Below are 21,253 nucleotides of genomic sequence, written 5' to 3'. Positions count from 1 at the left end.
TCTAAACATTTTATAAAATGGTCTTCGCCAAAATATTTGAAAAATGAAAAAAAAGCCTATTAAGAAGGGAAATAATCAATTTCCCAGTCAGCAAAAGATTCTTTCCAGACAATGCCATACAGTCTCAGTCTAAAACAAGAAAAAATGCCATATATGGAAGGGATCATCATTATATGAGACGAGACAACAACTGTGCAGATCATTCAGCCAGGGGAATTTAGAGGGAGGTATATTGCATAAATTAACGGAATAGAGATTAAAAGTATAATTTTAAAACAATTTAAAACCCTAATCCAAACATCTTTTAGTAAGTTATCCTTAATAATTTACATTTAAAATCTTTTACACGTCTGTTTGTGACTTCTTAGTTCATTGTTATGTTGAAAATCATCTGGTAATTTTGTTAGTATATCAGAAAATTCTTCTGTATGCCAAATATTTATCTTCAAAATGACAGTCAAATGAAGAATCAAACTAAATCTTTTTCCAATAAAATAATTTTAAATCCAATTGACACAATATTGGAAAGGATTTATTTTTAAATAATTTAATCCGCAGTGATTAAAATGTTATAACAGAAAAATAATCAAAACAACTTTCATAAATCTTTAGTGTCCATACGGTAAATTTTCACTTCGTTACATGAAAAAAAAGTTTACAAATAGTCTTACATGCACAGACAAGACATATGCACAATTCATTAATACCACACACAATCATACACACACACACACACTTACATAATACAATAAGCAGGAATATTTGCCCAAAGTACGACTATAACCGTGGAAGTGTGAGAAAGGTGATTTTAAGAAAAATATAAAAACAGTGCAACTACATAACTATTCCTGCCAAATAATGGGATTGTGGTTAGTCTCTGTTGGTCACAAAGATAAGGGAGGGGTTGGGCTTTAATATAAGCTAAGAAATTATTTTTTACTGCATATGGCGCTTGCACGATTAGAGTCTGACGCTCTTAATATGTAAGATATTTGAAAAAAAGCCACTTCAGATCATTGTAAGTTTATCAAATATTCATATAGTCTGAAGAGAACAGGCGACATATTCAATATGAATTCCTTCCTGTATCTGGAAAAAAACTCAAAGGAACTTGCAAACACAATATTGTTATATGGACAATATAACTAGAAAAATTAAAAGCTGTATAAAAAGATTGGACCAATCATCCATTGTGAAAAATAAGTAATTCCACTGGGTCAGTACAATATCTCCACTGAGTTTAGATCAGCAATCCTGTACTCAAATTGAAATGCCTTAGCCTTTATCTAATATTTTACAAAACACAACAGGAAGTATAAAATGTAAATTATTTTCATATCAACCATTTAAAAAAGCAGACATCGTGATAAAGAAAGAAGACAAAAAAAAAAGAGAACTAAATTTTTAAAAATCAAATTAGAGTAAGTAACTAAACTAACTATAATGTCATTATACATTTAATTACCTTGTAAGCATTGACAATGGCTATGCAGTCACTGAGAGAATTATCAGACCAGCTCAATTTGCGCCTTGAAAAAACAAGTTTAACATAAAAATGAATTCAATAAATGTCACATGAAGATTGGGCATAACAGTAACGGTATCTTACTGATCAGTAAATGACTAAATAGATAGGCAAAAATAAAATGTCCATTCTTGAACATCAAAGACTTGAACCTTTCTCCAGCCGAAGCTAAATAAATTACTAATATCTTAAAATGACATCAACAATTAAAATAATTTACTTGGTGATTATATATTCTTAAATGAAGAGTGATACAAGAATTACATGATTCACATTGGAAATTTACAGAAAAGACAGGGATAATAGCAAAATAGAAGGTGTATTGATGCCATTTTAAAAGAACTGAGAATAGAGTGAACCTTTACAGAACAAAACAGAGACAATGCTTTGGAATATAATGATAAAATATAGAAACGTAATAAAACACTTATAGTATAAGCAGTATATAGACCACAAACAATAGCTAAAGAAACAAGTAGGGCGATATATGGAGAACCTACAGATATCAACTCTAATAATCTCTGTTCAGGATAGCACACTTTAATTTGCCAAGGTAAACAGGAAGAATAAGAGCAACAAACAAAATATTTCAATCAATGCTCGATTTATATACACAATGAACATCTTAGGTTAGATTCAAATTATTGGCTTCAAAACAAATATGGATTATACATTAGACTTATTTTTTTTAAACATAATCCAGGGCAACAATCAAAATAAAACTTACTTTCATAGCAGAAGACACTGACATTGTCTTGATAACCTCAAAATCGAACCCAAACAGGCAAAAACAAATTCTATAAAAAAATCTGCCTTGATCAAATTGAGGCCAAAAAAGAAATGAGTTCTTGCCAAAAAAAAAAAGAGTTCTTCACTATTGTTTTTGGTCTAGCCGCTTTCCTAACATGTGAAAATCACATGAGTAAAGATTATTAGAACTTACACCCAAAAGGCATATCTTTCTTCAAACATCCTCAAGTAAGAGGAAATTGAAATTATTACAAACAAAAAATCATTCAACAGAATAATGGTCAAATTCATTTTAACAATGTTAATAATTTATTTCATATTACTCACTTAAATGCCTGAAGCCTAGAATGCAATGGTCTTGCAAAAATACTCTTTATAGACAGTGCTGCGGCTGTTGAAAATTAGATCACAGAGAAGAATCATTGGGTAATTATTAATCAACTCAATGAGTGTGGCTTTTGACAATATGTGATGTCACTGTGAACAATCAACAGACTCTATGTCAAAATTAATCATGTGCTTTAATTCAAGTCAAAATCTGACCACAAGTTGCAGGTAAATTTGAAAATGTTTCTACATATATAACTAAATTGGAAGTGTTTTTATTAATTTGCCAAATCAAGATAGTTTTTATTTCCTTGTTCCATTATGAAATGAAGATGGTATCACATCAAATAGATGATAGATAAGGTTACTGTAAAACCCTTAAAATTTGAGAGCTTACCTTACAGAATCATTGGACACATATTATTTTTTGGCCTTCCAAAAACGTAAGAATTCTAAAACAAAGACTTTAATTCTTCCTTGGTAACCACTTAATATGATGTATATAATGCGGCTGCCCGATCAATTATGATGAATGAGGTAAATTCCACACCCATTAAATCTGTTGTTGATGTAGATTATAAAATGTGGGCATAATTTACTTCGAATATGCTCTTAGCTGTCCCTTAATAAAGTTTGAGGATGAAACGGATAGTTATTAGAATTTGTATATCCCATTCATTTTACAATCAGCACAACAACTACTATTAATGGTGGATATTAACCAAGTTAAGTTTTGAAAGCATGGCCAAAAAAATAAAGAAAGAAATAAAGAAATAATTTTAAAAAACAAGCATTTGAGAAATAATAATTGAGCACTTACCTATTATAATACATTCTTCTAAAACACCAAAGACATGACCCAGGATCAGCAATTTACCAACGCGGATGTCAACGGGCAGACCTGCCAAAACGTGTCCCACAAAAGTCAAATCTCCATCATAAGGATCAGAAAACTCTCCAATTGAAGAAGAAAGGGCACCAACCTGAAGTATGCCAGCAAAATCAAACATTCATAATTAATTTTTATTGCCTTTTTTTTAAATCAACATTCTGGCAATTAGTAACATTATATCATATCATATCTCACCATATATCAAATTTCGACACGTTTCATTGTTAATAGGTACAGTGTGGTGACAAGAGCAAAATAAAAATAAATAAAATTGTGCCCTATTCAAAGAAAGCAGAAGTAAATTTTTGCAACAACGTAACCTTGGGTCTAGTGCATAAACTTTTTTAAATCTCATCCATCACCAACACCCACCTTTAAATCTCATCTCTGCTGAAACGGGTACACACAATGGTCAATAAAATTAAAACATCTGGTACAATCTGTTTTTGTTGTTTTACAGGTATTACAGCACTTTAGACACATTTAGGCTATGTCAGTGCCAGAAGAAAGAAAATGGGATAGTCAAAAAATTATAGATTTACAATTAAAAGCACATACGAAAAAGTAAGTAAGACGAATACAGATGGTTTAAATAGGAAACAGATGTAGATTCCAGGTGCATACCATCAGTGTAATTAGTTTGAGATTACCTAAAAGTCTCACCCATACACAAGTACAGTAAACCATAATTAATCAATTATATTTCAAAAAAATTATAACAGTACATGACTGTGAGATGATTCACAAAGGAAAAAAATAAATCTGCAAAAACCATAACTATATATTTGACTGTTTGCCTCCAAGCCAAAGATTCTGTCCATGGTCAGGACAAAACCAAGTAATACAAGTTGTAATCAAAGCAAGATGGAAAACAGATATAGGGGGATAGAAGACACAAGTGACCCTTCTGCCCACTATGGGAGGACAAAAGGACCCACCCAACAGGTCCAATCTCAGAGAGGCGATTTCATAAAAGTTGTTTTTTTTAAAACTCCAACAGAACCTCTTTAACAGTCTCCTGTGAAGAAAGGGATTCAAATCAGGGAACCTGCAAAATCAAGTTGTCTTACTCCAGAAAATGACAGAAAGCTTATAAGGAAGGAACAACATATTTTGAGGAATAGAAAAGCGACAAGAGCCTAACCTAAAAAATGAATATTTAAGGTAACTTCACAGAAAGTTACCTGTTATTTAAATTTGCAAGAAGCTTTTGAGTCTTTTTTAATTTCCACTAAAATTGGGTTACAGATTGATTCAGACCCTTCAGAGAGGGAAAAGAATAAGAGGAGGGGACATTTGTAGTGATGACTGTGCAATTAGTTTTCTATTATTTATGATTTTCAACTTCTTCGGGTATTTCTGTATTTTAGCCAATATATATGCACTAAAAAATGAGCTAAGCTTTGTCCAATTTTTTAAATAATATCAAATCGAAGGAGTAAGCTTTGACACAAATCACAAATTTGTATGGATTTTGAAAGTAGGTACATGATTTGAGTAATTCTTTCTCTTTCTTTTTTTTCATAAACTCTAAATTTTAAACAAATTATAATTAAAGCAAAGTTCTACAACACGAATTTGAATTTCAGAATCATCGATGGGAAAAAAAATAATAAATTGGTCAACCTCTTTTAGACTGAGAATGGTCCTTTCAATGTCCTCCAGATTTGGTGGTGAAAGTGCAAGAGCCAAGAGTGCCTTTGGCTCTCCCATGTCAAAAATCTTTGTTTTCAGGATCAGGGACTCCAGAGGTGAGCGCTGTCAATTTGATAAAGAGAAGATACATTTTAAAATATAATTTTCTTAAAATAATATCAACAAATTACCAGTCACATTTTTCTTTCTTAACTTACGGTGAATCAAACATAAATAAATAAAGTATTTCAGTAAAGTTGAACGATGTCTTAAGAGTTTGTAGAAAAAAATAAAGATGTTAAATTATGATGTTAAATCAGACACAGTTAAACCACCCCTACCTGCATTTCAGGGATTCCAAATTCTGGCAGAACATTATTATAAAACCAACTTGGAACCATGAAATAGACACGTCCATTGGATACACGACCAGCTCGTCCTTTCCTCTGTACTGTATTACATTTGGAAGCCCATTCCAGCTGGAGATGGGTGTAGTTTGTCTCTGGATCACAGCACAAGTTCTTGGTCAAGCAGAAATCAATAACTGTGAATTCCATAACAAAATCATGTCTGTATTGACACATGCATTTGAATTGATGGTTTACTCACATGAACTTTAGAAAAGTGAAGCCATCATTTAACAACATCGTCATATACATCAAAACACATCAAACATAACAAAGTAACAGAAAAATATTTTAACAAATTGAACCAATAGGCAGCAGGACAAATCTTTTTCTCCTTTTTTTTTCTTTTTGGGAGGTGGGGTGGGATTGATGGGGGATAATTTCTCTCAGATATTTTAAAACCACTTTTTTCCTATCCAGTCCTTTTGTCCATTTTTTTCTTCAAACACTAGTTGCCACCTCATTGCAATGGGGCTTAAGTGTATGCTCACAGGCATAACAACAAATACAGTGGAGTGGAAAACTGGTCACTGGAGAAGTTGCACATATAATACGCCTCACAAGTATACATACTAAAGGTATCCCATCCTGATTGACTGGATGACATTCCTTCATCCCAGACACTGCAGTACTCTTGATTCAAAATTATACTTTTTTCTAGTTAAATACTAATTCTAGTCCTACTGACCATATTTGATGTCTGGAACCGTGATGGAGCTTTCCGCAATGTTGGTTGACACAATAATCTAAAAAATATTTATGAGAGGGAAAAAAAGTTTATGACAAAATAATTATACATGATATATATATATAATATATATATATATATATATATATATATATATTATATATAGAGAGAGAGAGAGAGAGAGAGAGAGAGAGAGAGAGAGAGAGAGAGAGAGAGAGAGAGAGAGAGAGAGAGAGAGAGAGAGAGAGAGAGATCTACATGGTAAAACATATTTAAATAAAACCTTTGAACCATATGATTAATAAATATGAATTAATTTGAGATACAAACCTACCACAAGCAAGAATCTATTTTTTTTTTTTAATCTATATATTTTTGAGGGGAAAATGGGAATTTAAAGGGGGGAAAAATCTGGATCTACACAAAATGTATAATTTCACCCCTAGTGTCATTATATTCATTATATCACTTTAAACTTCTCTAAAATTAACGCATAACATTCTGCTTGGTCACATATCCATTTCTCGCAAAATTAACCAAATTTTCTTCCATTCTCCTCTAAAAAATGTGGTAAAAACATCTGAATCTGGTGAGAAAAATTCAGAATTTATTAAATTTTGGCTTATTAAAAAATCTGTAAATACTGATTAAATCAGTATAAGTGGCAGGTCTTGAAATGTAATTTTGTTCTCTTTGTCATTGCCAACAAATAAAAAATGTTAAAGTGTAAGTCTCCTTACTAGTGCTCAACAAAAAAGAATTGCTTCCACTGTACTGTTTACAAATCTGATTATTCCTTCTTTCTTTTTTTTTTAATCATTCATACATCTTTACTGTCATACACTTCGCTCAGATTAAACAGTGACAATATGTGTGTGATAATGTCAACATATAACAACAAAGGCAATTCAATAAACCAGAAAACTGCAGAGCTCATGACTGAAAATAGTTCCTTGATACTTAACAACAAATGACTTTAGTCATTATACTTAAACCAAATATGTCTAATCAAAATAGCTAACCAAGTACCTTGAATTTCAATAAAACCAGATTTTTATTGTACACTTTCTGGTGTCAAATGCGTCTAAATACAGCTAGACAATGTCGTATCCATTCCCTGTTCAAATATGTTGACTTATTAAATTGAAATAAACATTACTCTTAAAGTTGAATTTTCTTCCATATGAACAGATAAATCATACAATTCAACTCATATGAAATAGCTAAACACTGGGAATAATAGAAAAGTTTTCTATAGGAAGGGGTGATTATTTTCTTACCTGTGTATATGCAATGATATTATGAGCTCAGTGAATTGAATTGAACTATTTGTTGAAACAGGAGCCATTAATAAAATATAATGCTATTTCCTTCATGAATTAATCGAATCTATCTTATATCATTATAAATTGTCTTTTTATTTATTATTTCATTTACCTTTCTGTATCCATGTTTTGGACTTCTGAACACTTTTTTTTGTTCAAATAATGTGATGGAAGAGTGGAGTGGAATTGGACACAGACTGACAGATAAAAGAGCGAAAAAGTAATGAGTATTGTTATCAACGTTAATGGGATAAAACCATCTATTTATCATTATTGTGTCTTTGTCAAGTATAGAGAGATAAACATTTTTTAAAATTTAGAACATCTTTCCATTATTTTACCTAAACCAATACATTTCAAAATATTTCATTTATTCCTCCAGCGGGCCATGTTGCATCAAACTTCTTTCCATACATGGCCAGTCCCCAGTAAGATATGCTTTATTGTACTAATAATAATAATAATAATAATAATAATAATAATAATAATAATAATAAAATATAATAATAATAATAATAATAATAATAATAATAATAATAATAATAATAATAATCTTTATTGTCCAAATTAAAGGCAATTCATGTGAGGTAAACAATGCTCAGTTTGGTTCATGGTATGAACATCAACACATTTACAAATACAGACACAGCCATACACGAACATACACGCTTGCACATTGTTTCTACACATGTATACAAAAGAAATGAGCGTACATACAAACATATATACATACATACATACATACATACATACATACATACATACATACATACATACATACATACATACATACATACATGCAGACATACATACAAACCAGCATGTCATATATAAATGCCTACATTCATACATACATACATACATACATACATACATGCATGCATACATACATACATACATACATACATACATACATACATACATACATACATAAATACATACACACAGACAGACAGATAGAACGATACGATATATTTGCTGGGACAGCAGATAACCATATTATAAACATAGTGTCTTATATTAAGAAGAAGATGGCAATGATTGTGATGATGATGATGATGATGATGATGATGATGATGATGATGACTACGATAATGATGATGATGATGATGATGATGATGATGATGATGATGATAACGACGGCAGCAATGTCGATGATGATGATTCACGACACTGCTTCTCGTTATTTTCATTGGTTGTCTCATTTTTCCACAGAAGATTTGTTAATTAATTTTATGGCGGTTGGAATGAAGGTTGTCTTATGTCGATTTGTCCTACATTTTGCTTCTAGATACCGTCTTCCGGAGCGCAAAAGTTGGAATTTTTCGCTCAGCGGATGCCTCTTTTCGTTGATAATGTTAAAAGATTTCTTCTCAACTGCATTAATATAAGTTGTTTCAAGGCTTCTAAGGTCTGTGTTAATTATTTTTGAAGCCTCTCTGAGGGTTCTATGTAGTTTGGATTTTTCTTTTGTTCCACAGCTTCCATAACAAATTCTATAAATAAATAATAACGTGAAGTTGAATGTAAGCTTCAATTTAATTACAAAAACAGATCATTCTTCTAAAACACCAAAGACATGACCCAGGATCAGCAATTTACCAACCCGGATGTCAACGGGCAGCCCTGCCAAAATGTGTCCCACAAAAGTCAAATCTCCATCATAAGGATCAGAAAACTCTCAAATTGAAGAAGAAAGGGCACCAACCTGAAGAATGCCAGCAAAATCAAACATTCATAATTAATTTTTATTGCCTTTTTTTTTTTAATCAACATTCTGGCAATTAGTAGCAATCTGTTTTTGTAATTAAATTGAAGCTTACATTCAACTTCACGTTATTATTTATTTCTTCAAGCTTCGAGCAGCAACATTTACAATAACAAATTCTATATAACAAATAACTTAATCATTACAAATGTGTGTCCTCAAGAGGCTTGAGCTTTGTACACATATCTGTGATCTCATGTAGACCTGGGGAATAAAAGGAGAAAATTATTGCTAACAATTCATAATAATAATAATAATAATAATAATAATAATAATAATAATAATAATAATGATAATAATAATAATGAGATGAAGAAGAAGAAGAAGAGGAAGAAGAAGAAGAAGAAGAAGAAGAAGAAGAAGAAGAAGAAGAAGAAGAAGAAGAAGAAGAAGAAGAAGAAGAAGAAGAAGAAACATATTAGTAATAATTATAACAAGTAGAGGATGAGTAGAAAAGGATGCCCTAAAATTCTTTCTTTTTTTTTTAAAACTAAGCCTGCAATACTGCAATATAAAACCATACCAATGAGCATCCTGTTTTTATTTGGTTAATTACTAATTCAATTAAATTCTCATTACGAGAGCTTATTGGCATGTATGACAAATCTGGATGTAAAACAATATCTAGTTGACATACAGCCGAACCATAAAGCCTTTTTTTCATCAAAAATATAACTTTGGATGAAAAAAGCAAGCAAATTATTAATTATAAAATATATCTAAATTGGAAATTATAATGTTGAATCACTTAGAGGATATAATGAAACAGATTTTTGCATTCTTGCCTTTGAAATTTCTAACTCATTCCCGATAAAGTGCACGAATCCTAAATTATACCATAAATAGAGCCTATAACACAAGTAAAACATGATAAGACTTTTAAAATATGTATTTTTTTGTTCTGAAAAAAAAATATTCAACAAACGTTTTCATCGTTTTTATTTTAAAATTCAGCTTAATCCTATGGAAATAACAATAATAGTCCTGACAAATGCATATGCATCAGTCTGGAATTCAAAGTCTTTATGATGTAATTCAATAATTAAACACAATTCGAACTTCTCAGATTAGTCATATTATCACCAAATTATCAAGAGTATTCTAAGGACAAAACAAGATTTTAAAAATCCTACCAGAAATGTTTTAAGAAACATTATGTTTTGTTTGTTTTTAAGGGTTTTACGGCGCTTGCAACACATTCAGGTTATATCAACGCCAGTAAAAAGGAAGAAAATGGGATAGTAAAAAGTTCTAGAATTACAATTAAAGCACCCAAGACAAAGTAAGACAAAGGGGCACTAGGAAGAAATAGGGATCAGATGTAGATTCCAAGAGCATACCACCAATGTACTTAGTTTGAGATCACCTATAAGTCTCATCCGGACACAAGCACATAATCCAACGAAGAGGAATACACTCAAATGCTTACGCTATACATTAACAGGCCTGTAAATGGTTGGTGAAAAAATTGTCAAAACTTTTTGAACAAGTGAAAATAGACACAACAGGACAAAAATATGGACGGAACACAGATATGACACATCAATTGACTAGTCAAATCATGTCACTTTCCCCTACTTATTTATAACGAGGTCCTTATTTTATGGTAAAATTTGAGGGTCCAGGTCTGTGTTAGTTGTAAAATGAAAGGAAGAGAACAATTCCTACCCTTTTGAAGGATGTGTATCTCGTGCTTGACACGGGAAGCTGCGTATCTTTGCTCCTATTTGTGTTAAATGTTTACGCTGATTCTTTCGTTTATTTGGATTAATTCTTATAGAAGAAGAAGAAGAAGAAGAAGAAGAAGAAGAAGAAGAAGAAGAAGAAGAAGAAGAAGAAGAAGAAGAAGAAGAAGAAGAAGATGAAGAAGAAGAAGAGGAGGAGGTGGTGCGGTCGTGTGAGAACTTTCGAAGACGAATATATTTTTCGAAGAAAAATAATTATTTCGCATTATTTTTTTCCCGTCTCACATCGGGATGGAACCAATAAAATATAGAGAAAAAGATATGAAAACCGGAGATATGCATGTGTGTCGGTAGCAAAATAGAGAGAAACCTTCCGGTCCGGTTCGACACACTTCTGTGCTTGCGTTATTTACCGACTGGGTGTGTGTGTGTGAATACGACTCGCGCGAACTTCGCAACCCTCTCTCGCTGGCTGTGGCACGGTGGCCAGGCAGTGAATACATTCACGTCTAGCGGAGCGTGCAGGTGGCATAATATTAGAGCTAACAGATAGGCGGCAAGTTTTGTTTTGTCTTTGATGCGACAAATATTTTTTTTTGTTTTGTTTTTTTATGTCGGCATTTGAAACGGAATAAAATCTAATTTTTTCAAGGAATGAAATAAAAGTCTTTTATTTTATTTTTTATTGGTTCTGTTCTTTGACATTACGAATTTTATTTTTACTATCATTTTTTTTTTTTTTTAAATATTAGCAATCCGACAATAGACGGAAGATTTACAGACCTGATTAAAAATAACAAATATAATAATACATAACAGAGAGATGATTTAGCAGGAAAAAAATATCATCTCCCAAAAAAATAATTATGCATTTGACTGTTTCCCTCCCAGCCAGGACTCCAACCGGGGCCAGGACAAAACCAAGTAACCTCATTCCAAGACAAAGACAGAAAGCATGTTGGAAAACAGGTATAAGGGGATAGAAGACACAGTATGTACCTCCCTGTCCGCTATGGGAGGTCAGGATCCCCACCCAGTAAGACACATTAAAAACAATAACAAAAAAACAAAAAAAAAGGATTTGGCAGCTTTACATTAAAATGGACCCTGATAGAGAATGATTTGCAGCTTAAAGTATTAAACTTCTCTTTGATAATTAAACCCAATGAGTCAGATGATCTTAACGTACAGACTGGGTTACAAGGTCATAAACTTTTGTCTGTTTGTTTTTAAATAAAGAAACAAAGAAATTACCAGGTAGAAAAATAAGTACTGAGCCACGGTTTGAGGCAAAGTTTGTATTTGGATCCCTCTTCCTGTTCAAAGGAAAAGAAGTTATAAAAAAACAAGGGGAGGGATTAATAAACATGAATTACATTATGGCTTCTTTTCTTTTTTTAATATAATGACAAAATTAACTTAAAGCAAAAATTATTTTCATAGAAATAACATATAGCCGTTGCATAGCACTTTCCCCCGTATCAAAAGGCTATTTTTTTTTTAATTATTAGAACAGTGGACAACTCAGACATGGATTCTAATAATATTATAAATGAAGAATAGACAGAATTTACAATTTTTGTGAGCAGACTGAAATGTTTTCAACACATCTTATTTGTGGAAATGAAAGTTCCTGAAATGGGGAAGGGTTGTTTGCAAATTAACTTTAACTTAGTCGTGGTCTTACCAAGACTATTTTGTCATTATTTGACCTGTTAATATATCTATTGACGTTCAAATTGCCATTAATGAGCCATCATGACTGAAACTTCGTAGCACTATCTTATCTGATCAAAGGCTGAATATTGGAATTATCATTTAAATGCCTTATATAATAGTTTATAATAACAAAATCTCAGATAGCTTGTATTGTATCATTCACAGTTTTACACACAACTTTGAATATAAGAAGAAATAAATCAATACGGCAATGTAAAGTCGAAAATTACTATTTTAGACCACTGAAGTATTATTGAAAATTGTTCATGATTGGATGAATCATAAATGTACAAAGCTCACGGTATAATGAAATATTAATAACAACAATAATCATTACAGCAACAACAACGATAATAATCACACATAAGTCTCAGAGAAATTAGCATGATTTATTATTAAGGTTATTTCATATGACATGCATTTTACACTATTATACACTATTTTATCATAAGTTGAGAGATTTAAGAAGCTCTGGAGATTTCCCACCCTCTTCTCTTACCCCTGCTCCTTTTCTTCAAGCAAATCAAATTCTTTAATGAGCCCAATCACCATGTCATACATGGCCTCACATATTGCTGGTTTACTTTCATCCACTGGAGGCACCTGTAATAAAATGTGTAAGCTGTCATGACAATGCTTAATCAAAGTTTAGATAATCTACTTAAGAGATGGCAATAAACTAATCCATTAGGTCCATTTATTTGCAAAGATGCTATATGCTAACAATTACTATCAGAGCTGCCAACCCCATCTGATGAGAATGTGTACAATGGGACCTCAAAATGGGGGAGATTTCATAAAAATGGGTACAATCCTGAAATCGACGGAAACCAACCAATGTGAAAGTAAGAGGAAGGTAAACTTACATAAAGTCACACCAAACAAGCTCAATTGCAGCAACAATGATGTTCCCAAGACTATTTAATCCAATCCTTTCAGAATTCTACCTCCCAGCATGAAGATCATAATTGGTAAAAAATATATGAATATCCACTCGGTCACCAAGGTTTCTCAATATGCTAGTAATAATACTAAAGAAAACTGAAGTAACTCCATACACTGAAAATGGGTACAATCTTGGGGGAAATGCGTACAAGCGTACAATCTCTGAAAATGCGTAAAATTCCCCATTTTTTGCGGTAGGTTGGCAGCTCTGTACTATACATAAGCAGGGAATGTAATAGACAGTTGGTTCTCATCCTTAGTTTAGTCACTCATGTCTGCAATGAAGAGAAAGTGAGGGCATCTAACAAGTAAACAATATTTGTTGAGGCTCACTGTCTTCTTAAAATGAACAAAATCAAAACACCTTACATTACCTTGAAAATAAAAGACCACAATGCATGGAATTGGTCTCTATTCTAAGATAGTGATAATGCATTCCAACCTTTCCAAGATCAAGGGACCGAGGAGTGTCCAAAAATTTAATCAATAACTTAACAGATGCCAGTCAGATTTTCCACTGCAAAATGAATGAAATTTCAAGTCCATACCTAAAATATTTATTTGTAGAATGAAAACTTGATGCACTTGTACCACTAAAATTGATCCCTAAGCTTGAAGTGAATTTACTTACAGCATTAACATATTCCTTTTTTTTTTTTAATCATTCAAATTATTACAATGAAGCGCTAGCCACAAGAACTTTTTACTGACTTGTGTCCTCGGCTAATTATTAGAAAATTGGTCTCATGAAAACAATATTGGTAAAATGGTGTTGTTTAAATTAAAGTAACTATTCTGTAGTAATATTGTGCCTGGTATGCATGAGCATTTGAATTCAGTCTGAGAGCACATCCAATTTATTTGAAGATGGAAAAATTGAAATCATTTATTTATATAAAGATGGGGAATGTTTGAAAAGAAAGTATGCAGCCCAGATCAGTGTCATCATGTCCAACTCCATAGTTCTTTCTCTAAATGTAAAATTCAAACCAAAATAATAACAATCTGTAAATAAATGAACGCTTCTCAATTATTACATACCTCTCCAAGCTTTCCACTCAATTCATCTGCAAAAAATACTGATACATGGTAATTGACACTGCCAACAGTGATGATAGGAGCTGGTTCCAGATGATTTCTTACTGGAATGGCAAAATAATCAGCAAATGCATCTGTATCAAAAGTGGCCGACATGAGGATAACCTAGATCAGTGAAAAGATAAAATGAACTTAGCAAGGATGGATTTGTAAACCTAAATTCACATTTGTCAAATACAGAATTATAAGTTATAAAGCCTGCCTTACAAGAAATACATGATTCTAATCAATACCTACAAAGTCTATCCAAATGTGTGTCTAAATGTGTTAAATATGAAGGGAATAATATCTTGATGTACATGACGTCACTCTGTCTATTCCACCTGTTTGAAAGAAATACTACAACTAGTACAGATGCAGTAAAATCTGTTAAAATAGAAATGCCAGTAAGCAAGTCTCTAAATTACTGAATCTTAATCAAGTTAACATTTTTTTAAAATCTAAAATCTGGTAATGTCAAGTACCAGGCCAGATTTGACCTTGAACTTTATTTTTTTTAATTCAGATGGCTCTTTCAAACACAGCATGAAATCAAAATTTATAAGACTATTTATTGTGCAATGGACTTCAAGTAAACATATGAAAACCAGTGAAAACTTACCTTGACATGACTTGAGTTACTTCTTAATAGTTTCTTGACAATAAGTAAAAGAAAGTCTGTTTCAATATCTCTTTCATGAACCTATGGGGAAAAAAAATAAGCATACATTAGACAAATCATGAAGGTAAATCATTAGTTTCAAAATGAAAATCCAAAGTTAACATGAAAGTAACATCGATTCATAATATACTTAACATACTTAATTCCATAATAATTTTATTTAAAAAAAAAAAAGGGGGGGGGGGGATGCCTAAGAAACAGAGAGATTATTGCAACTGAAATAACATGGCATAGACAAAAATCCATATGAAATATTACCTCATCTAAAATCACATGAGTAAATTCATGCATATTCTTTTTGTTGATAAATTTCTCCTTCAAAACACCAGTGGTGCAATAGAGTATTCTGGTATCATCACTGGCTTCACGATCCAAACCAACCTACAGGTACAAGAAAGAATTAAATCAACAGATATACTTAAACAATCGTATGATTTACATTAGGATAAATTGTGGTCTTATTAATATTTAAAGTAATTATAAAAATAAAACAAAAATTCAAATTACAAAACAGCAATTTACTTTGTGATCAAGAGTTCTATGGTCCTTAAACATTCAGTATGTATGTTCAAAACTATAAAAAAAAAATTTTCAAAACCTTGCCTGATAACCACAAACACTGCCAACATCCCAGTCTCGTTCATCACAAACACGCTGAGACACAGAGACAGCTGCAATTTTCCTTGGCTGCGTCACAACAATATTACAATATTTGGATTCTTTAGCATAGTAATCAAGTATAAACTGTGGAACTTGAGTAGTTTTCCCACTACCAGTGGGACCCTGAAGAATTGTTACTTGATTGCTTTCAATTGTTCCCATTATCTGTTTTAAAAAAAAAAAAAAAAAAAAAAAGAAAAGATAAAACAAATTCATCTCACATTCGAAAAGGATAGTAGAGAATTCAGAAGGGTATAAAACATATCCTTAAGTTAATTACGAAATGCTGAAAGAGAGAACAGTAATATTCCTGGATATCAGATGTTGAAGTTTGTATTGTAAACATGCGAGTTCAAAATGAAATAAGTAGAGATATTCTTTATCCATAACAAAAGGTTTTAAAAATAATTCCATTCCTGATCCTTATGCAGATATTTGGATACTTTCTTTAAGTCACTGGTGTTTAAAACAAAAGATCTGTGGGTGTAATGAAGCAGTAAACAGTGAAAAAATTATAAGAGGAGCAATGCTAGAATATGCAATTAATTTATTCTTGTTTGTTTTACGATGCTTGCCACACATTCAGGTCATATCAGCGTCAGTAAAATGGTAGTAAAACTAAATACAGGAGAAAAACCATTGACTTATATTGGTGGTGTTTGTAAAAAGATTAATATAGGCATTAAAACAATTAGATGAATCAAATTTCACCAGTATTTTAAAAAACAAATTATAAGGAGAAAACTTAATATATACCCTTTCTTTACAGTTAAGAACAGGCAAATCTGTGTATTTATGTTCAAATTTATAGTTTTTGTAAACATCTGTGGCTCCTTCAGGTAAAAGATCATCAGGTACAGCAACAGAACTCCCAACAACAGTGCTGTCCAATTCCAATTTATTCATCATGTCAGAAACCGAGCTGGCAGTTGGGGATAGACGTCCACTAGCCTATAATGTCAAAACATACAACGAAGCGAGGTATATCATAGTGTCATTTATGGGTTTAAAAGTTACAAAACAAATTTGGTCCCAGAATTTCTTTTATTATACAACATTATTTCTATTTCATATCATAATATCTACATATCTTACTTTATTATAGTTTCAATTTTACTCAAAACTAATCATAAAATAATAAAAATCAAAACTATTAAAAATAATTAAATGCATTGTAGCAAAGAAAAACTGATTAACTACTCCAATAGTGAACTTTAAATTCATGATCAACTCTTTAGTTTCCAGTCCAGCTTATAAAAGGCTAAACTTGTCACTATCACAAGGAATGCCAGTTATGACAGAAGAGTAGAACATTCTTGTAAATTTTTAGACATCAACAGCACCACACTCTTGTTAAGTCCTGAGCATACAATAAAAACCAGTTAAACCGAAATTCAAGGGACTTGGTATTCTAGTTCGGTTTAAACATACCTCAAAAAGTTATCATGATTTACCAAGGGTATTATTATTCCACTGCTATCATTCATCCCACTATCACACTCAATGCATAGCATTAAATTCCTCAACTATGTGACTCTGTGGTTAAAGTAATGTAATGTGTTTGTGTGTGAGTGTGTGTTAGGGGGGGTGTTTGTGTACCTATATGTACACACAAACGAGCGTAGTGGTAGTAGGTGCCAAAGAGCAATAGTTTTATAACTCCAAAATCATCTTTATGAAGTTACAACATTATGGCTCTTGTATTCTCACCATCGAGTAAGAATAGACTCATGCAGTCGGAGTGAGATTGGTTGGGAGGGGCAAGTGAGTGGTGGAGTAGAGAGACAATTAGACATGAATAGGGCTGTTGTGGATTAGTGTGGGCAGGGGGCGGGAAGAGTTGGTGGCAAAGTGGAGAGGGTGTCAACGGAGCTATGTGAGTGGGTTGAATGGATACAAGAGAGCACATCAAGTAACAGTTGTAACGGGACTTTTTTCTCTTAGGTTATTCATTTATCTGGCAATTTCTTTTCAGTTTAAAGATAGGTGAGCATAGTGGCTTTCAGTTTATCGATACTTGATTGACAGAAATAAAGAGGAAAAAATGACAACATATTTTGGTTTAACCAGTTTTTACTGTATATCTAATAACTGACAATAGGATTCAATAGTCTGATGTCACGTCTGCCCAGCAACGAGCAGCTTGGTTCTAAACAAAGAAAATCAGTACTTTTTATTCTTCATGCTGACTAAAACGTTTTTACATGTCATGTGATCAGAATGTATAAAAGTAAAAAATGATCAGATTTATGTTTTTCTCCTCTGGATACACTTTTATCCTCGTCGGAGAAGTATTTCATAAGGGCACCCGCCAGTGTTCCGATAGTTTAGAACCAGTTACTAAGTTACTATGCGTCATTACGAGAGATGTGACATCACGACTATTGAACCCTATTGAAGTTGTATATCTAAACTATTTAATCAAATGTCAAATTGTGGCATTCATCCCAAGGATCCATATTCAATATAATTCACTTATAAACTTATATTTTAGGGATTCGTTTATTCAAAAATTCAATAATAAAATATTGCATTGACTTAAATTGCAAATTGTAATATCAAAAACGAATTATAAGTTATAGTATAATTTCATATTTACTAAATCTATATAGCATTGAAAACTTGAAAATTTTGTCTTTAAAAAAATACATACACTAGCAGCATGTGATGATAACAACTCTTCCTCATCTTGGCGTCTGTATTCAGCAACATAGTCAAGTCTTTCTGGAGCTTGTTGATGCCTGAAATGCAAAGCAATAATTATTTAATCATGTACTGTTGCAGCTATGTGGTCTATTGGTATGATTCTCGCCATTGGATCAGAAGGTCCAGGTTTAAATCCCACTCTAAGCAGCGAATAGTTGAGTCCCTGGAAAAGGCTTTTTACTCAAATTCTATCATCATACTCAGGTGTAAAATGAGCACCTGGTCGTGAACAGTGTTGTCTTTGTAGGAAAAAAAAAACTTGTAAGATTGCCTAACAGTCTCTGTCACCCTCATTCTCTGGGACAAAAAAAAACAATTGGTATAGGCATACAACAAAGCAAGCATTTCTTGGGCTGTTTGCATCCTTCTAATTTCTTGGATTGTTTACGTTTCTCTATGTCACTCGTCATGTGGAAAGGAAAAGAATGGAGATCATGATGTACATATTGGTAAAGCTTGGCTGACCTTAGTTGTTTTACCAACCTTTGCCGCCATTCACTAACTTGGTGGTCAGACTAGGATCTGCAACAACATGTAAATATTTGATTAATATGTCAGATCTTATTTGAATGGTAATTTACAATACAATGTAGTAACATATAATTGACAAAAGAAAACAAATTAAAGAGAAGAATAGCAGGCTAAAATGATTATGTTTCAAACACATTAAATTTCATCAAAGGGACACAGCGGTTGCCTTGATGGCACCCATTATTAGCCACTGCAACAATGAAGGGCATCCAGTCTGGATGCCTCAGCTTGAAAATTGTGTGTATAGTGTAGATTAGATTCGTACAAAAAAATCTGAAAGCCCCGTAATAAAAATGAATCTAGAGATGAAACAATATCTCTTAGAAAATTGCCATGTTTAGGGTTTGTGTCTGGGAATTCTTTATTATTATTTTTTAAAATTTGTTAGTTTTTTTTTTGTTTTTTAAGATTAGTGTTTAGTCTTTTCTTTTTTTTACACAACAACTTTTTTTAAATCTTAATACAGGTTATCATCAATTTTTTTTTAAAATTCTTTATACACCTTTAGTAGACTTCATATGTCAAATCAGTTGATTTTTTTAAAAGATAATTTGGATATCCCCATCATTAAGTGTATTATGAATATGAATATGAAATCTTGAGTAATTATTGCATTTTCTTTTTTCCATTTGTCAGGGCAAGTATTGTGATTATAAATAACTTTAGTATTGGCAGTATCTATTGTTTTTCAAATGATTCATAATTTTTATTTGTGTCTTTAAGACCCATTCTTTCTTGTCTAGTGACAGTTTTTGTTTTTTGTTTTTTTATGTGGCCTTATCATTTACGGTTCGGGTTAATTTGATTTTTTGCTGTTAAGTTCACGCACAATGTGAAAAACCTCTCGTTTTATTCCCTCTAGACAAATAAAATCATATCATTAAAATGTTATTACTTTCTGAACTTCGGAGTATTGGCATCCACATCTTTCTGTAAATCTTCCTGTGTATACGGACGACCTGTTGCTGAGTTAAAGAGCTTCCCTTCCAAAGCAGATTTTGCGATTGCTGTTGGTTCTTTCCTACTCTCTTCGAGTCCAATTTTAAACCAGTCGTCAAGATCATCTACTCCCAGACTGTTTGTTAGAAGCGCCATGGCGGTTGCGAAATTGTAAATATCACCGAGATAGGGTAGACATGCCTGTTGCAACTGTTTATAGTTTTGATCACAAAATAATTATTTTGAAAAAAAAAAAAAAGGGTCGTTCTTAGTAATCAAGTTTCAGTTTCAGCTTTCGGCTTTCACTGGACTGGAGCACTACTCAGACGTCGATTTTCTTCTGCAATCGTACTCGTAGGGCTATGTCCAGCAGTGTATTAAGGCTTTGTAGGGTTGAAACATTTAAAAATGAACATAATATTATGTATTTACAGCTGTTATGTTGATGATTTTTCCGAGAGAAATAAAATAGGGTGGAAGATTTTCACTTTGCAGCATTAGTTAATGTTATTTTATTATCGTAATAGAGCAGTAAAGTTAGGTGCCCCAAACGTAAACAATAACAAGTTGCTAGTGATTTCCGTTAGGGACCGGAATAATTTACGCACAATATAGGTCTCCCAATTTTGTAGTTTGAGTTGTAGGCAATACACTTTCAGTATTGAAAATATGTTTACATAAAATCTAACAGTTGCAGAAATAATAATATAAGGCTAAATTATTATGAAAATCAGGCTCCGAATAATTCTCGTTTTGTTCACACCAGCGCAATAATTTGCTCTGGTCTAAAAATAGATAGACTGTAACTTTTGATAAATTTTAGAAAATTTTACCTTTTGTTCCATAAAATATCCATATCTAGACATTATTTGATGCATGATCGAGTATTTATGAATATGTGTTTCTTTTGCCACCTAACAGCCAAATTTTAAAGGTTATTTTTTTCTATTATTTACATTGGAACGTGAGCTGTCAAGACAGGAACATGTGGT

At 32.1% G+C, this 21,253-nt stretch overlaps 1 protein-coding gene across 4 annotated transcripts in view; it reads right to left on the bottom strand.

The window, feature by feature from the left end:
• The window catches only part of LOC144962878 (ATP-dependent RNA helicase TDRD9-like), a 39,698-nt gene extending 18,904 nt beyond the window's left edge, over window positions 1-20,794 (bottom strand). For all 4 annotated transcript variants that reach the window (XR_013643536.1, XR_013643537.1, XR_013643538.1 and 1 more), the window contains exons 1-17: window positions 20,218-20,794; window positions 18,739-18,826; window positions 16,842-17,036; window positions 16,029-16,250; window positions 15,684-15,806; window positions 15,366-15,446; window positions 14,708-14,869; window positions 13,221-13,324; window positions 12,257-12,318; window positions 9,464-9,521; window positions 7,662-7,746; window positions 6,225-6,282; window positions 5,471-5,673; window positions 5,121-5,252; window positions 3,423-3,585; window positions 2,603-2,666; window positions 1,466-1,529 (exon numbers count right to left, since the gene is read on the bottom strand). Coding sequence is in view for 1 of the 4 variants with exons in the window: in XM_078896242.1 (XP_078752368.1) it covers window positions 1,466-1,529; window positions 2,603-2,666; window positions 3,423-3,585; window positions 5,121-5,252; window positions 5,471-5,673; window positions 6,225-6,282; window positions 7,662-7,746; window positions 9,464-9,521; window positions 12,257-12,318; window positions 13,221-13,324; window positions 14,708-14,869; window positions 15,366-15,446; window positions 15,684-15,806; window positions 16,029-16,250; window positions 16,842-17,036; window positions 18,739-18,826; window positions 20,218-20,417 (2,064 nt within the window). In the remaining 3 variants the exon portion in view is untranslated. The remainder of the gene's footprint in view (window positions 1-1,465; window positions 1,530-2,602; window positions 2,667-3,422; window positions 3,586-5,120; window positions 5,253-5,470; window positions 5,674-6,224; window positions 6,283-7,661; window positions 7,747-9,463; window positions 9,522-12,256; window positions 12,319-13,220; window positions 13,325-14,707; window positions 14,870-15,365; window positions 15,447-15,683; window positions 15,807-16,028; window positions 16,251-16,841; window positions 17,037-18,738; window positions 18,827-20,217) is intronic.
• Window positions 20,795-21,253: the final 459 nt, after the last annotated feature.

This window comes from Berghia stephanieae, chromosome 1 (genome assembly GCF_034508935.2).
Source record: "Berghia stephanieae isolate SIO BIC M18660-M18661 chromosome 1, UCSD_Bste_1.3, whole genome shotgun sequence".
NCBI lineage: Eukaryota > Metazoa > Mollusca > Gastropoda > Nudibranchia > Aeolidiidae > Berghia > Berghia stephanieae.
Note: the sequence above shows the minus strand (reverse complement) of the source record. Positions and strands in the feature narration are given on the sequence as shown.